The sequence below is a fragment of the Oncorhynchus mykiss genome, chromosome 2 (genome assembly GCF_057628025.1).
Source record: "Oncorhynchus mykiss isolate SJ-2025 chromosome 2, ASM5762802v1, whole genome shotgun sequence".
Taxonomy (NCBI): Eukaryota; Metazoa; Chordata; class Actinopteri; order Salmoniformes; family Salmonidae; genus Oncorhynchus; species Oncorhynchus mykiss.
In genome coordinates this window covers 66,061,047-66,076,304 of record NC_143023.1, presented here as the reverse complement: position 1 = coordinate 66,076,304, position 15,258 = coordinate 66,061,047, and the positions used below count along the sequence as shown (strand labels likewise).

Here is a 15,258-nt window from a genome sequence, read left to right as displayed (position 1 = left end):
CCCATAAATTCAATAAAGCTGACCCACCAGTGACCCCTGGAAAAACAACATCCAGAAAGGCCCTGTTACTTGATTCATGTTTTTTCAAGCCTCCTCTCTGTCAGTAACATAATTAACTCCGGTACGGCGTATTAATTAGCCATATGGACGTTAACATTAGAGAGGATTAAAGGCCAACTCGTCCAAAACAGAACATGGCCTTTTGCTCTCCTCAGCAGACTGGAACCTAACAACTCAAGAAATGAAATAAATTATACACACTAACGATGATTAAGTGCAAACAAGAACACTGGTCAAAAGTAACGTACTATATAATAAACAGGGTACCATTTTAGATGCAACCAGTGTCACCTCTCTCACAGTAATCCTGCTGTCATCACAGACTTCATCTCTCTTCTCTCAATGATCTGCTTTCAAAGAAAACAACTCAAAACCCTTCTTGGGGGATCTTCTAGTCTACTCAGACCAGACCCGCATCTGTTACTACCAATCCCTCCTCTGTATCCATCATCCTCTCTGCTCCTGCTTGGGTTCTCTGTGCTACTCCAAGTGTTGTTTATGAGCTAAGTGGACATATCCCTACAGGACTCGCCTCCCACAAAAGCCCAGAGAATGATGCTAACAGAGACTGACAACGTGACCAGAGATTCACTTCAACAGGTCAATATTGAAGTGGCATCATCTCACTGGAACATAGAGACACACACACACACACACACACACACACACACACACACACACACACACACACACACACACACACACACACACACACACACACACACACACACACACACACACACACACACACACACACACACACACACACACACACACACACACACACACACACACACACACACACACACACACAGCAATCAAAACAATGTTAGAGATTCAGATTTTTTTCACTATTTGAAGTGACACATTCCATTTTTAATATAGTGGTGTATGTCTGAAGGCCTTAGATGAACATGCGCTGGGGGGAGCAAGATATCAAATATGGATTAAAAATTGATAGCCAGATATCAACTTGAGGCTGCTATGGCTGGTGCCCCTGGCATTTCGCCTTTTATATCTATACTTACAGAACTGCCTTGCAGGCCAGTCATATGTGCCTATCCCAAATTGCATCCTATTCCCTATGTAGTGCACTATTCCCTATGTAGTGCACTGCTCCCTATGTAGTGCACTATTCCCTATGTAGTGCATTATTCCCTCTGTAGTGCACTATTCCCTATGTAATGCACTATTCCCTATGTAGTGCACTATTCCCTATGTAGTGCATTATTCCCTCTGTAGTGCACTGTTCCCTATGTAGTGCACTATTCCCTATGTAGTGCACTATTCCCTCTGTAGTGCACTGTTCCCTATGTAGTGCACTATTCCCTATGTAGTGCACTATTCCCTATGTAGTGCATTATTCCCTCTGTAGTGCACTGTTCCCTATGTAGTGCACTGTTCCCTATGTAGTGCACTATTCCCTATGTAGTGCACTCAATAGGGAACAGGGTGCCATTTGGGACGCATCCTATCCCTATCTGTGTCTCTATGTTGCGCTCAGCTCTGGCGTCAGAGATGGCCTGATAGGGCCGTGTCCCCTGAGGAATCCACAGGGCTGTGTTTCCAGCCTGCCTAACCCTGCCTCCTGTCACTATAGGTACCCAGGGCTTTGGGACAGAGCCAGTCGGCCAGAAGGACATGGCATGTGGCTCTCAATGGGACCTTTACACAACAGAGAGGGGAGAGGCGGGGGGGGTCTTAAAACCTTCCTGAACAAACACCACTGTCTCATAAGACTACATTTTCGATTGCAGCGTTCATTCCTGTATATCAAAAGATGGATCTCTTAATTATTTTATTATGAAATGTAACACTGTAAAGGATTTGCCCAACAGGGAGTTGGAAGCCCTTTTCTTAGACATCCAAACCCTCTCCTTCCACCTGACTCAGTTTTGTTAAAGCTTACATATTGGTGGGTACTTCAGCTGGTCAAAAAAGGCTGTTTTCAAATCAAATCAAATGTTATTTGTCACATGCGCCAAATACAACAAGTGTAGACCTTACAGTGAAATGCTTACTTACAAGCCCTTAACCAACAACGCAGTTTAAAGAAAATACCCCCTAAAAAAAGTAATAGATAAAAACAAATAATAATTAAAGAGCAGCAGTAAATAACAACAGCGGGGCTACATACAGGGGGTACCGGTACAGAGTCAATGTGGAGGCTATATACAGGGGGTACCGGTACAGAGTCAATGTGGAGGCTACATACAGGGGGTACCGGTACAGAATCAATGTGGAGGCTACATACAGGGGGTACCGGTACAGAATCAATGTGGAGGCTACATACAGGGGGTACCGGTACAGAATCAATGTGGAGGCTACATACAGGGGGTACCGGTACAGAGTCAATGTGGAGGCTACATACAGGGGGTACCGGTACAGAGTCAATGTGGAGGCCATATACAGGGGGTACCGGTACACAGTCAATGTGGAGGCTACATACAGGGGGTACCGGTACAGAGTCAATGTGGAGGCTACATACAGGGGGTACCGGTACAGAATCAATGTGGAGGCTACATACAGGGGGTACCGGTACAGAGTCAATGTGGAGGCTACATACAGGGGGTACCGGTACAGAATCAATGTGGAGGCTACATACAGGGGGTACCGGTACAGAGTCAATGTGGAGGCTACATACAGGGGGTACCGGTACAGAGTCAATGTGGAGGCTACATACAGGGGGTACCGGTACAGAGTCAATGTGGAGGCTACATACAGGGGGTACCGGTACAGAGTCAATGTGGAGGCTACATACAGGGGGTACCGGTACAGAATCAATGTGGAGGCTACATACAGGGGGTACCGGTACAGAGTCAATGTGGAGGCTACATACAGGGGGTACCGGTACAGAGTCAATGTGGAGGCTACATACAGGGGGTACCGGTACAGAGTCAATGTGGAGGCTACATACAGGGGGTACCGGTACAGAGTCAATGTGGAGGCTACATACAGGGAGTACCGATACAGAGTCAATGTGGAGGCTACATACAGGGGGTACCGGTACAGAGTCAATGTGGAGGCTACATACAGGGGGTACCGGTACAGAGTCAATGTGGAGGCTATATACAGGGGGTACCGGTACAGAGTCAATGTGGAGGCTACATACAGGGGGTACCGGTACAGAGTCAATGTGGAGGCTACATACAGGGGGTACCGGTACAGAGTCAATGTGGAGGCTACATACAGGGGGTACCGGTACAGAGTCAATGTGGAGGCTACATACAGGGGGTACCGGTACAGAGTCAATGTGGAGGCTACATACAGGGGGTACCGGTACAGAGTCAATGTGGAGGCTACATACAGGGGGTACCGGTACAGAGTCAATGTGGAGGCTACATACAGGGGGTACCGGTACAGAGTCAATGTGGAGGCTACATACAGGGGGTACCGGTACAGAGTCAATGTGGAGGCTACATACAGGGGGTACCGGTACAGAGTCAATGTGGAGGCTACATACAGGGGGTACCGGTACAGAGTCAATGTGGAGGCTACATACAGGGGGTACCGGTACAGAGTCAATGTGGAGGCTACATACAGGGGGTACCGGTACAGAGTCAATGTGGAGGCTACATACAGGGGGTACCGGTACAGAGTCAATGTGGAGGCTACATACAGGGGGTACCGGTACAGAGTCAATGTGGAGGCTACATACAGGGGGTACCGGTACAGAGTCAATGTGGAGGCTACATACAGGGGGTACCGGTACAGAGTCAATGTGGAGGCTATATACAGGGGGTACCGGTACAGAGTCAATGTGGAGGCTATATACAGGGGGTACCGGTACAGAGTCAATGTGTGGGGGCACCGGTGTCGAGGTAATTGAGGTAATATGTACATGTAGGTAGAGTTATTAAAGTGACTATGCATAGATAATAACACAGTAGCAGCAGCGTAAAAGGGGGGGCATTGCAAATAGTCTGGGGAGCCATTTGATTAGCTGTTCAGCAGTCTTATGGCTTGGGGGTAGAAGCTGTTTAGAAGCATCTTGGACCTAGACTTGGCACTCCGGTACCGCTTGCCATGCGGTAGCAGAGAGAACAGTCTATGACTAGGGTGGTTGGAGTCTTTGACATGATATGCTGCCTGACATGCCCCTCATCGGCCATTTCTGACGTCAGCCAACATCCTTGTCCAGTGAAGCCACACTCAATATCCAATATGTCAACGGGCTACATGATCCGCTTCACTGAATCATCCACTGTCTATCTACTCTAACCCAAACATCCACAACATCTAGGCCTATAGCATCCAGTCTCTTTTTTGCCCCCCCCCCCCCCCCCCCCCCCCCATGCTGGTTACTCACTGGGCAAAAACTTGTTGAATTAATGTTGTTTGTCATTTTAAATAAAACGTTGAATCAATGTGGGAAAACTGATTGGATTTAATAAAAGTCATCAACGTAAGGGCATTTCTTATTTCTTTAACCCAACTTTAAAAACTAAAAACAAAGACATGCTCACTTGTTTGGTTGATTTCACGTTAGTTGACAACTCAACCAAATGAATATCAAAACTAGACGTTGAAATGAAGTCTGTGCCCAGTGGGTAGTCAGGAAACAAAACCCAAATGTCTAAACAAAAAAAATACACAACAGGTTTCAAACACTTGAAAACTAGCTATACCTTACTTCAAAAGACTATCAAGCGTATGCTAATACTGAGTTTGAGACTATACCTACACACCCCAAAACAAGGACATGATTAGCATGCAATATGTGTGGAACATGCAGTTCTGTCCAAACTGAACACAACAACAGCCATGGCTGGGGTTCAACGCTGATGGATGGTAATTTAACACACACATAGAGAATGTGTGCTGTGATGCTCGGCTAAAGCTCGTTCTGAGCATCATTACCATGGACTTAATGGGGTGAAGGTGAGATACGAGTCATCAAATTATCACCCAAATTGGATCAGTCCTGGTCCAGTGCTCTGCTGCGATTAGTCCATGGCTCATGAGTCTCTTTCAACTTTGCCAAAAAAGTGCTTGATGACTCACAAGTAATAGTCCAATACTGAGTCCGATTGGCCACAGAGTCATGAGTTGCCGTCCAATGCTCTGCAGGGATTGGCCATTAGCTTGTAGTCCAGGACACTAAGTTACGTTCCACTGGTCCACAAGCTAGGCCTCGGTGTGAAACACTGCAGTCATCAGCTCATGACTTTAGGAAGGACGGACAGTGTGAATGGAAAGAGCGATGAATGAGATGCCAAAAACATAAGTTAAGGAAGCTACAGTATATACAGTATATGAAGTCCATTCCAGAAGGCACTACGTACATGGTCTGCAGCAGGCTCTGCGGCACCGTGCAGTTAGCCTTTGAAGGGAAGTTCCAAAACAATCCGGGCCCCATCTATTAGTACAAAATAAAATCATCCGTTGGAGATTGAAAGAGTGAGGGAAAAAAGTGAACATCAAAGTTCAAGCCATATCGTTATGACTCATAGGTCGATTTTTTACAGTGGTAGGAACAGAGCAATTTTATCTGCCTCAGCTTAGCTGATAAAGGAACAAACTCACAGGGTATTTTTAAGCAATAAGGCCCGGGGGGAGGGGTGGTATATGGCCAATATAACACGGCTACGGAATGTTCTTAGGCACGACACAAAGCGGAGTGGACACAGCCCGTAGCCGTATTATATTGGTCATATACCACAAACCCCCGAGGTGCCTTATTGCTATTATAAACTGGTTACCAACATAATTAGAGCAGTACAAATAAATGTTTTGTCATACCCATGGTATAGGGTCTGATATACCACGGCTTTCAGCCAATCAGCATTCAGGGCTGGAACCACCCAGTTTATAATGCTCTTTGTAGTTCTATTAATATCCAAGAGCAGCAAAGAAACAGACCTGGTCCCATAGGATACAGTGGGATTGTTGAGCTTGCATATGCTGAAGGAGAAAATGCTAACCTGATAACGTCCTTTTTTACACTGTATAGGGCGATAATAAATCATAATAGACAGAGTGGATTAAATAACAGGGACATTGTGTCTACTGTCCATTTGTCAAAGCTTTTGATCCTAGAACAAACCTATGTATTAGAATTCTGCACCAGGCTTATATAAGACAATGAATTGGGGCTGCACCCATATTATTTCATATTATCTTGTCGACAGAAAGTGTACAAATGAACAGGACATATTTCTCACAAGGTGAAAGTGATACATATCAGCATTTACTTCCACCACAGCCCAAGAGCCTGTCATCGTTTTGCTGACAGGTGATGAAGATCACTCACACCATGTCAGGCCTGACATTCAGCCTCAGATCTCAAAGGGTTTGCCTACAGGTCCAAGTGTGCAACCACTATTCAATGAGGCAGGAGGCTGTGCACACAGCATGTAAACGAACATCCACATACACAAAGAGCTCAAAAGAAATGTAGGCCTAACAGATATCCAATTACAGTTCCTTCAGAAAGTATTCATACCCCTTGGCTTATTCCACATTTAGTTGTTACAGCCTGAATTCAAAATGGATTCAATTGTTTTTTCTCTCACCCATCTACACACAATACCCAATAATGACAAGGTGAAAACATGTTTAGAAATGCTTTCAAATGTATTGAAATTTGGTACAGAAATAACTAATTTACATAAGTATTCACACCCCTGAGTCAATACTTTGTAGAAGCACATTTGGCAGTCCAAACTGTAACTCTGCCACTTGGGAACATTCACTGTCTTCTTGGTAAGCAACTTCAGTGTATATTTGGCCTTGTGTTTTAGGTTATTGTCCTGCTGAAAGGTGGATTCATCCCCCAGTGTCTGTTGGAAAGCAGACTGAACCAGGTTTTCCTCTAGGATTTTGCCTATGCTTAGCTCCATTCCGTTTATTTTTTATCCTGAAAGACTAACCAGTCCTTAATGATTACAAGCATACACATAACATGATGCAGCCTCCACTATGCTTGACAATATGGAAAGTGGTACTCAGTTAATGTGTTGTATTGGATTTGCCCCAAACATAACACTTTGTATTCAGGAAAAAAAAGTGAATTGCTTTGCCACATTTTCTGCAGTATTACTTGTTGCAAACAGGATGCATGTTTTGGAATATTTTTATTCTGTACAGGCTTTCTTCTTATCACTTTGTCAATTAGGTTAGTATTGTGGAGTAACTGTGGATCCATCCTCAGTTTTTCTCCTGTCACAACCATTAAACTCTAACTGTTTTAAAGTCACCATTGGCCTCATGGTGAAATCCATAAGTGGTTTCCTTCCTCTCCAGCAACTGAGTTAGGAAGGACGCCTGTATCTTTGTGTGGACTGGGTGTATTGATACACTATCCAAAGTATAATTAATAACTTCACCATGCTCAAAGGGATATTCAATGTCTGTTTTTTTTTTTTTTTTTTTTTTTTTTTTTTTTTTTACACATCTACCAATAGGTGCCCTTTCTTTGCGAAGCATTGGAAAACCTCCTTGTGGTTGATTCTGTGTTTGAAATTCTCTTCTCGACTGAGGGACCTTACAGATAATTGTATGTGTGGGGTACAGAGATGAGGCAGTTATTCCAAACTCATGTTAAATGCTGTTATTGCATAGGACTTAGTCCATACAACTTATTATGTGACTTGTTAAGCACATTTTTACTCCTGAACATATTTAGGTTTGCCATAACTAAGGGGTTGAATACTTATTGGCTCAAGACATTTCAGCAATTCATTTTTTATTAATTCGTAAAACAGTATTCAAACATAATTCCATTTTGACATTATGAGGTATTGTATGTAGGCCGGTGACAAAAACATCTAAATGTAAACCATTTTAATTTCAGATTGTAACAGAACAAAATGTGGGAAAAGTCAAGGGGTGTGTGAACACTTTCTGAAGGCTCTGGAAATGTCCACTGATGAACTCTTCATTGAGACTGTAACACTTGGAACACAGAGTCTACTTGGACCAGAATAGAAGCTTTCCTGTCTCTATCCATCTCTAACTCTACCCCTTCCATATGCAATGGCCTCAGATATGAAGTGCAGTGTGTTAGTGATTAGTGTGGCTGCTGGTTGTTGGAGGGGAGGGTACGTAAACCTTTTTCTGCGGCTGATACACAACTAAACACAACAATGCAAAGCAGTTCGCTATTCTCTTTAACTGGAAAGCAGAAGGCCTGCTCCTGGTAAGGAAGTTAGACTGTGTATTCTCTATATTACTTAGTAATACGCAGGTTGCCCAGGGTTGTCTAAGGCAGTACTGATCTGTATGACGCACTCCTGTTTCTAGGGTTAATAAATTCAACCTGACGACCTCGTACTCACGCCAATGCAGAGGCTGGCACTGGGGCACAGTCAGAACCTCACTTATACAGCTAGGAGACAGTAGAGGATCTGGGGGTGCTAAATGTCCCTATACAGTATGTGCTATCAATTCCCTCTTCCATGATCGATGTACCTTAACCTTCTTATGCACTATCAAAGAGTTAAGTCAAGCTTTGCAAAAATGAGTTCTGTCATTCTATCTCATGTAGGTATCATCATCAGATCCAAACTGAACATACAGACACATAAGGACTTACCTCTTGTGGTGGTTTGAGCTTCAACAGCTGCTATTGTTGCGTATTTTGTAGTGCGTCTGTTTTTCTCTCTCTCTTTGCCTTAGTCTGTTCCAGTCTGAGTGTATGAGCGTGCTACAGAAAGAGGCAGTGTATTCTATGGGGTCTCTGCTCTCCAGATCTCTCTCCCTCTCATCCTCCCTCCCTCTTTCTCTCCCGCTCCCTCCCTCCCTCTCCATCTCGCGCTCCCTTCTCGCCTTGGCAATAAACAGAGAGCACGTGTCATCCCCAATGATGCAGCATGAGAGCGCCGCCACACTAGAGGATGAAGGGGAGAGGGGATGAAATGAAAGAGGGAAGACAGAACATGATGGGAGGTAAATTATACGGAGGGTATGGATAGAATGATATGTTCATAAAAGTGAGATTTAGAGTTTGGTAAAGGAGAGAAACTGATCTTTTTGGGGTAATAACTTGCTGTTGAAAGCAGAAGAGTGAAGGAAGGTTTTGCACCAATGAGTTCACAATCATGAGCTTCAGAAGTCTATTTTCTGCAACACCCACACAGTGGCACATTCCACACATTCCATCCAGTACTTATGGATTTATAATTTCATTTAGCACATTTTAACTGTAGACAGCCTCTCTCAGGCGCCCCCCTCCCACACACACACACAGGAATAAACCAACACAATGGGTTTGTTAAAAGGGATCTGCTGGTTTACTTTTATTTTTAACATATTTTTTTTCATCATGCAGGCAATATTGGATCTGTGTTTGTTTGCTGGATCTGCAACAAGTGACCTACTTTAGAATAGCACTGATTCACTGACGAGACACAGTAATATCAGACCAGATGGACCGATTGCCAAAATGGAGAGCCTCTTCTTCGCTGAACAAAAATAAAAACGCAACATGTAAAGTGTTGGTCCCATGTTTCATGAGCTGAAATAAAAGACCCAGAAATGTTCCATATTAACAAAAAGCTTATTTTTCTCACATTTTGTGCACAATTTTTTTTTATATATCCCTGTTAGTGAGCATTTCTCCTTTGCCAGGATAATCTGTCCACCTGACAGGTGTGGCATATCAAGAAGCTGATTAAACAGCATGATCATTACAAAGGTGCACCTTGTGCTGGAGACAATAAAAGGCCACTCTAAGTTTGGTCACACAACACAATGCCACACATGTATCAAGCATGCAATTAGCATGCTGCCTGCAAGAATGTCCAACGGAGCTGTTGCCAGATAATTGAATGCTCATGTCTCTACCATAAGCCTCCTCCAATGTAATTTTAGAAAATTTGGCAGTCCATGTGTATTTCTGGAAGCTGAAAATGTCCTAGTTCTTCCATGGCCTGCATACTCACCAGACATGTCACCCATTGAGCATGTTTGGGATGCTCTGGATCGACGCGTACGACAGCCTCTTCCAGTTCCAGCCAATATCCAGCCTGAGCATATGATCATGACCGTTATACGCCCACACTATTCTGTTGTTGGGGTATGCCATACCTAATTACATTTTTTGCAGAAGGAAAACTATTTCACTCATATTGTAATTAATTATAAGTAATATTTCATAGAAATCTAGAAACACTGGACAGTTACTTTAATGCCAATTTGTCTACGGATGATCATACCATACCAAATCATCTCTATCAAGACCAGTCATTGTCGCGTGAACAATGGGAATTGTAGTTACATATTTAGGTGACTTACAATAACATACACTGAACAAAAAAAATAAACACAAAGTCCCATGTTTCATCAGCTGAAATAACAAATCCCAGAAATTTTACATTTGTTAGTGAGCAGTTCTCCTTTGCCAAGATAATCCATCCACCTGACAGTTGTGACATATCAAGAAGCTGATTAAACAGCATGATCATTACACAGGTGCACCTTGTCCTCGGGACAATAAAAGCCCACTCTAAAATGTGCAGTTTTGTCACATAACACAATGCCACAGATGTCTCAAGTTTTGAGGGAGCGTGCAATTGGCATGCTGACTGCAGGAATGTTCCTCAGAGTTCATTTCCAGAGAATTGAATGTTAATTGCTCTACCATAAGCTGCCTCCAATGTCGTTTTAGAGAATTTGGCAGTACGTACACCCGGCCTCACAACTTAGACCACGTATGACCACGCCAGTCCAGGACCTCCACATCCGGCTTCTTCAACTGTGGGATTGCTGAGCCCAGCCACCCAGACAGTTGATGAAACTGTGGGTTTGCACAACCAAAGAATTTCTGTACAAACTGTCAGAATCGGTCTCAGGGAAGCTCATCTGCGTACTTGTCGTCCTCACAAGGGTCTTGACCTGACTGCAGACAGTGTCATAACTGACTTCAGTGGGAAAATGTTCACCTTCGATGGCCACTGGCACGCTGGGGAAGTTTGGGATGCTCTGGATCGACGTGTATGACAGAGTGTTTCAGTTTCTGCTAATATCCACCAACTTTGCACAGCCATTGAAGAGGAGTGGGACAACATTCCACAGGCCACAATCAACAACCTGATCAACTCTATGTGAAGGAGATGTATCGCACTGCATGAGGCAAATGGTGGTCGCACCAGACACTGACTGGTTTTCTGATCAACACCCTACCTTTCTTTTCAGGTATCTGTGACCAACAGATTCATATCTGTATTCACAGTCATGTGAACTCTATAGATTAGAGCCTGATGAATATATTTACATTGAATGATTTCTTTACATGAACTGTAACTCAAATAGTTACTTGTTGCATTTATATTTTTGTTCAGTGAGGCAGGGTGAGTCACAGTTCTAAACGCTGTCATGTTTGGTCTGGACAAAATGCTCAGTGTTCATCAGACACAGATTAGTGTACGCAGTGTTCACAAACAGGGAGCTATTGGACCTAATTTGTCTGTGCAGTGATACTGCTGATGGTCCAGCACAGTAAGCAGGTCAGAGACCTTATTAGGATGTAGATAGGATAGTATGCTGGAGTGGAGAACTGAACAGCCGTTAGCCAATAGGGTGTGGCCAGCAGAGAGACTGAAGGGAAACCTGGCACACAGAGGGACTGTGTCTGAAATGGCACCCTATCCCCTATGCAGTGCTCAGTGCTCTGGTCAAAATAAGTGCACTACATAGGGAATAGGATCAGGGGTGACATTTGAGAAGCATCTTGGAGTGGAGAATAGCCGTTGACCAACAGGGCATGGCCTGGCTGAGAGGGTGAAGGGACACCAGAGACCTGGCACAGTGAGGGACTCTACCCTCAGAGGAGAAATGTTAAAGAGCACTTGGTCCAGTATGTGGGATGGTGTTTGTGCCAGCTTGCTTAACTACTCAACCCACATACTGTACAGCAGGGATCATCAACTAGATTCAGCCGCGGGCCGATCTTTTCTTGAGCAGATGGTCAGGGGGCCGGAACATATTTACAAATCATTTGTAGACTGCAAATTGACCGCAAGAAGCCCAAACAGGTATAATATTTGACTTAAACAATCATTTCCAACCTTGCTTACATTTTTACATGATCACATTTGTACACGAGCACCGGCCTGTACCCTAAATGCCATAAGCTCTCTCCTGGCCCCTTACACAAACTCTGAATTTGTCCTGCTTAAACCATCTGACCAAGTCCTAAAGTAATGGGACTCCCTAAATCTTTCTCAGATTATTACTAATCCCACAAGGTACGACTCCAAACACCCAGAAAAGGCTACTCTCCTTGATGTTATCCTCACAAACAATCCTGATAGGTATCAGTCTGATGTTTTCTGTAATGACTTTAGTGATCACTGTTTTACAGCCTGTGTTCGTAATGGCTGCTCAGTGAAATGACCTGTCCTGATGTCATAGACGCTTGCTAAAAAACTTGATTGAGCAAGCATTCCTTCATGAACTGGCCTCTGTAAAATGGTATAGAATCATCTTGATCCACTCTGTCAAAGACGCTTGGATCTTCTTTTTTATATTTTCAGAGGTATTGTTGACACTTGAAAATAAGTGGTGATTTAAAGAGCTCACTAGAAGAAAAAGAAATGCACACCTATTAAGACGAGGTGCTGGCTAGCGGAGTAGAAACTTGAAAATAAAAGAGAGCCGCACACTCTTGGAGCTCAGATGCAAAAAATTTTGACTTTTTGACTTTTTCTCTCGGGTAAGCAATCTGGTTTCCGCTCAGGTTATGGATGTGCTTAGCGACCTTAAAGGTCCTAAATGAAGTCACTATTATTACCCTTGATTCTAAGCAATATTGTTCTACTATTTTTATTGAGTTAGCAAAACCTTTTGATATGGTAGACCATTCCATTCTTGTGGGCCGGTTAAGGAGCATTGATGTCTCTGAGGGGTATTTGGCCTGGTTTGCTAACTACCGCTCTCAAAGAGTGCAGTGTATGAAGTCAGAACATCTGATGTCCCAGCCACTGCCTGTCACCAAGGGAATACCCCAAGGCTCGATCCTAGGTCCCATGCTCTTCTCAATTTACATCAACAACATAGCTCAAGCGGTAGGAAGCTTTCTCATCAATTTATATGCAGATGATACAGTCTTATACTCAGCTGCCCCCTCCTGGAATTTTGTGTTAAACGCTCTACAACAAAGTTGTCTTTGTGTCCAACAAGCTCTCTGCCCTTAACCTTGTTCTGAACACCTCCAAAACAAAGGTCATGTGGTTTGGTATGAAGAATGCTCCTGAAAGACAGCTCAGCAAGGAAGAAGCGACTGCTCCAAAACCGTCATAAAAACTACAGTTGGCAACTGCACATGGGGACTAGGATTGTACTTTTTGGAGAAATATCCTCTGGTCTGATGAAACAAAAATAGAACTGTTTGGCCATAATGACCATCGTTGTGTTTGGAGGAAAAAAGGGGATGCTTGCAAGCCGAAGAACACTATACCAACAGTGAAGCACGGGGTGGCAGCATCATGTTGTGTGGGTGCTTTGCTGCAAGAGGGAGTGGTGCACTTCACAAAATAGATGGCATCATGAGGCAGGAAAACAATGTGGATAGATTGAAGCAACATTTTTTTTTTTTTTTTTTTTTTTTACCTTTATTTAACCAGGCAAGTCAGTTAAGAACAAATTCTTATGACATCTCAAGACATCAGTCAGGATGTTAATGCTTGATCGCAAATGGGTCTTGTTGTTGCAAAATGGCTTAAGGACAACAAGGGTACTGGAGTGGCCATCACAAAGCCCTGTCCTTAATCCTAACGAAAATGTGTGGGCAGAATTGAATAAGCCTGTGCGAGCAAGGAGGCCTACAAACCTGACTCAGTTACACCAGCTCTGTCAGGAGGAAGGGGCCAAAATTCACCCAACGTATTGTGGGAAGCTTGTGGAAGGCTACCCGAAATGTCTGACCCAAGTTAAACAATTGAAAGGCAATGCTACCAAATACACATTGACTGTATGTAATCTTCTGACCCACTGGGAATGTGATGAAAGAAATAAAAGCTGAAATAAATAATTCTCTCCTCTGTTATTCTGACATTTCACATTCTTCAAATAAAGTGGTGATTCTAACTGACCTAAAATAGGGAATTTTTTACTAGGATTAAAATGTCAGGAATTGTGAAAAACGTAGTTTAAATGTATTTGGCTAAGGTGTGTGTAAACTTCTGACGTCACCTGTGTGTGTGTGTATATACAAAGGAGGACAGGCTCATATATATATGAGCAGTAAATCTCAGGTTGCATTTTGACTCAAAAAGTGATCTTGACTCAGAAAAGGCATTAGAGCATCTTTGGGATGAGATGGAACAGGTTGTTCGCATCATGAACGCACCGCCGTCAAATCTGCAGCATGATGCCATCGAGTCAGCATGAACCAACATCCATGTGGAACGTTTGACACTTTGTAGATTACCCCAAAGAATTCAGTCTGTTTTGCAGGCAAAGGGGGGTACGATACAGTACTAGATGAGTGTACTGGCTGGTTGGTGGCTGGCTGGTGATGGTGATTGTATATCTCTTTTATGCGTGGGAATACTTTGATTAATTTCCTAAATTAAAATAACTTGGAGCTGATTTGCTGGTGTTTTTAGTCTTATGTCCAGCAATAATAATAAATAATAATATAATACTTTTTTCTCAGAATACTTGGGGGGCCAAATAAAATCAACCACGGGTCAAATTTGTCCATTGGACGGCCAGTTGGGGAACCCTGAAGTACAGTATTCCTCCTGCAGTACAACTCTGACTCATCTGTGTGTTATGCTGAGAATGGGCAGCTCTCAGGCAGCGAGAGTGGCTCTGCTCTGATGTATTTATGGAGACCACTTCTCTTGAGAAGCTCCCTTGTCCATCGACAGAACACCCAGCGCTACATACAATCCACCGACAGAGAGGTAGAGAAGACGGAGGGAACCAGGGAGAATGCAGAGAATCCATCGAGACAAAGAGAGATGGATTAGTGGTAACACTTTACATGTACATTATGGTATACTTTATAGAGCGTTCATAGGTAGTTTAGCCATGCTGTGCGTCATCACATGGGTAACCAATGGTTCTGTGTCGCAGTTTTTCCATTATCACTACTTATCAGTCTACACTCTGCCTATACAATACCAATGTTTGTCGCATTAGATAATATTGGGAAGAATATATTCCTCTCTCTCTACCCTCCCACCCCCAGCCCATGTGTCCGTGCCAGAGTGCGCAGCGGGGGGAGATTATACCAATTTGAAGAGCGGT

General features: G+C 43.5%; 1 protein-coding gene across 8 annotated transcripts in view; it reads right to left on the bottom strand.

The window, feature by feature from the left end:
- The window catches only part of ndrg4 (NDRG family member 4), a 43,809-nt gene extending 34,975 nt beyond the window's left edge, over nt 1–8,834 (bottom strand). For 4 of the 8 annotated variants that reach the window (XM_036953459.2, XM_036953464.2, XM_036953477.2 and 1 more), the window contains exons 1-2: nt 8,597–8,810; nt 5,346–5,419 (exon numbers count right to left, since the gene is read on the bottom strand). In XM_036953459.2, the coding sequence (XP_036809354.1) occupies nt 5,346–5,419 (74 nt within the window). In that variant the 5' untranslated portion in view covers nt 8,597–8,810. Of the gene's footprint in view, nt 1–5,345; nt 5,420–8,596 lie in introns of all 8 variants that reach the window. The other 4 variants (XM_036953487.2, XM_090205276.1, XM_090205255.1 and 1 more) reach the window with 3 other exon arrangements.
- Between the last annotated feature and the right edge of the window lie 6,424 nt (nt 8,835–15,258).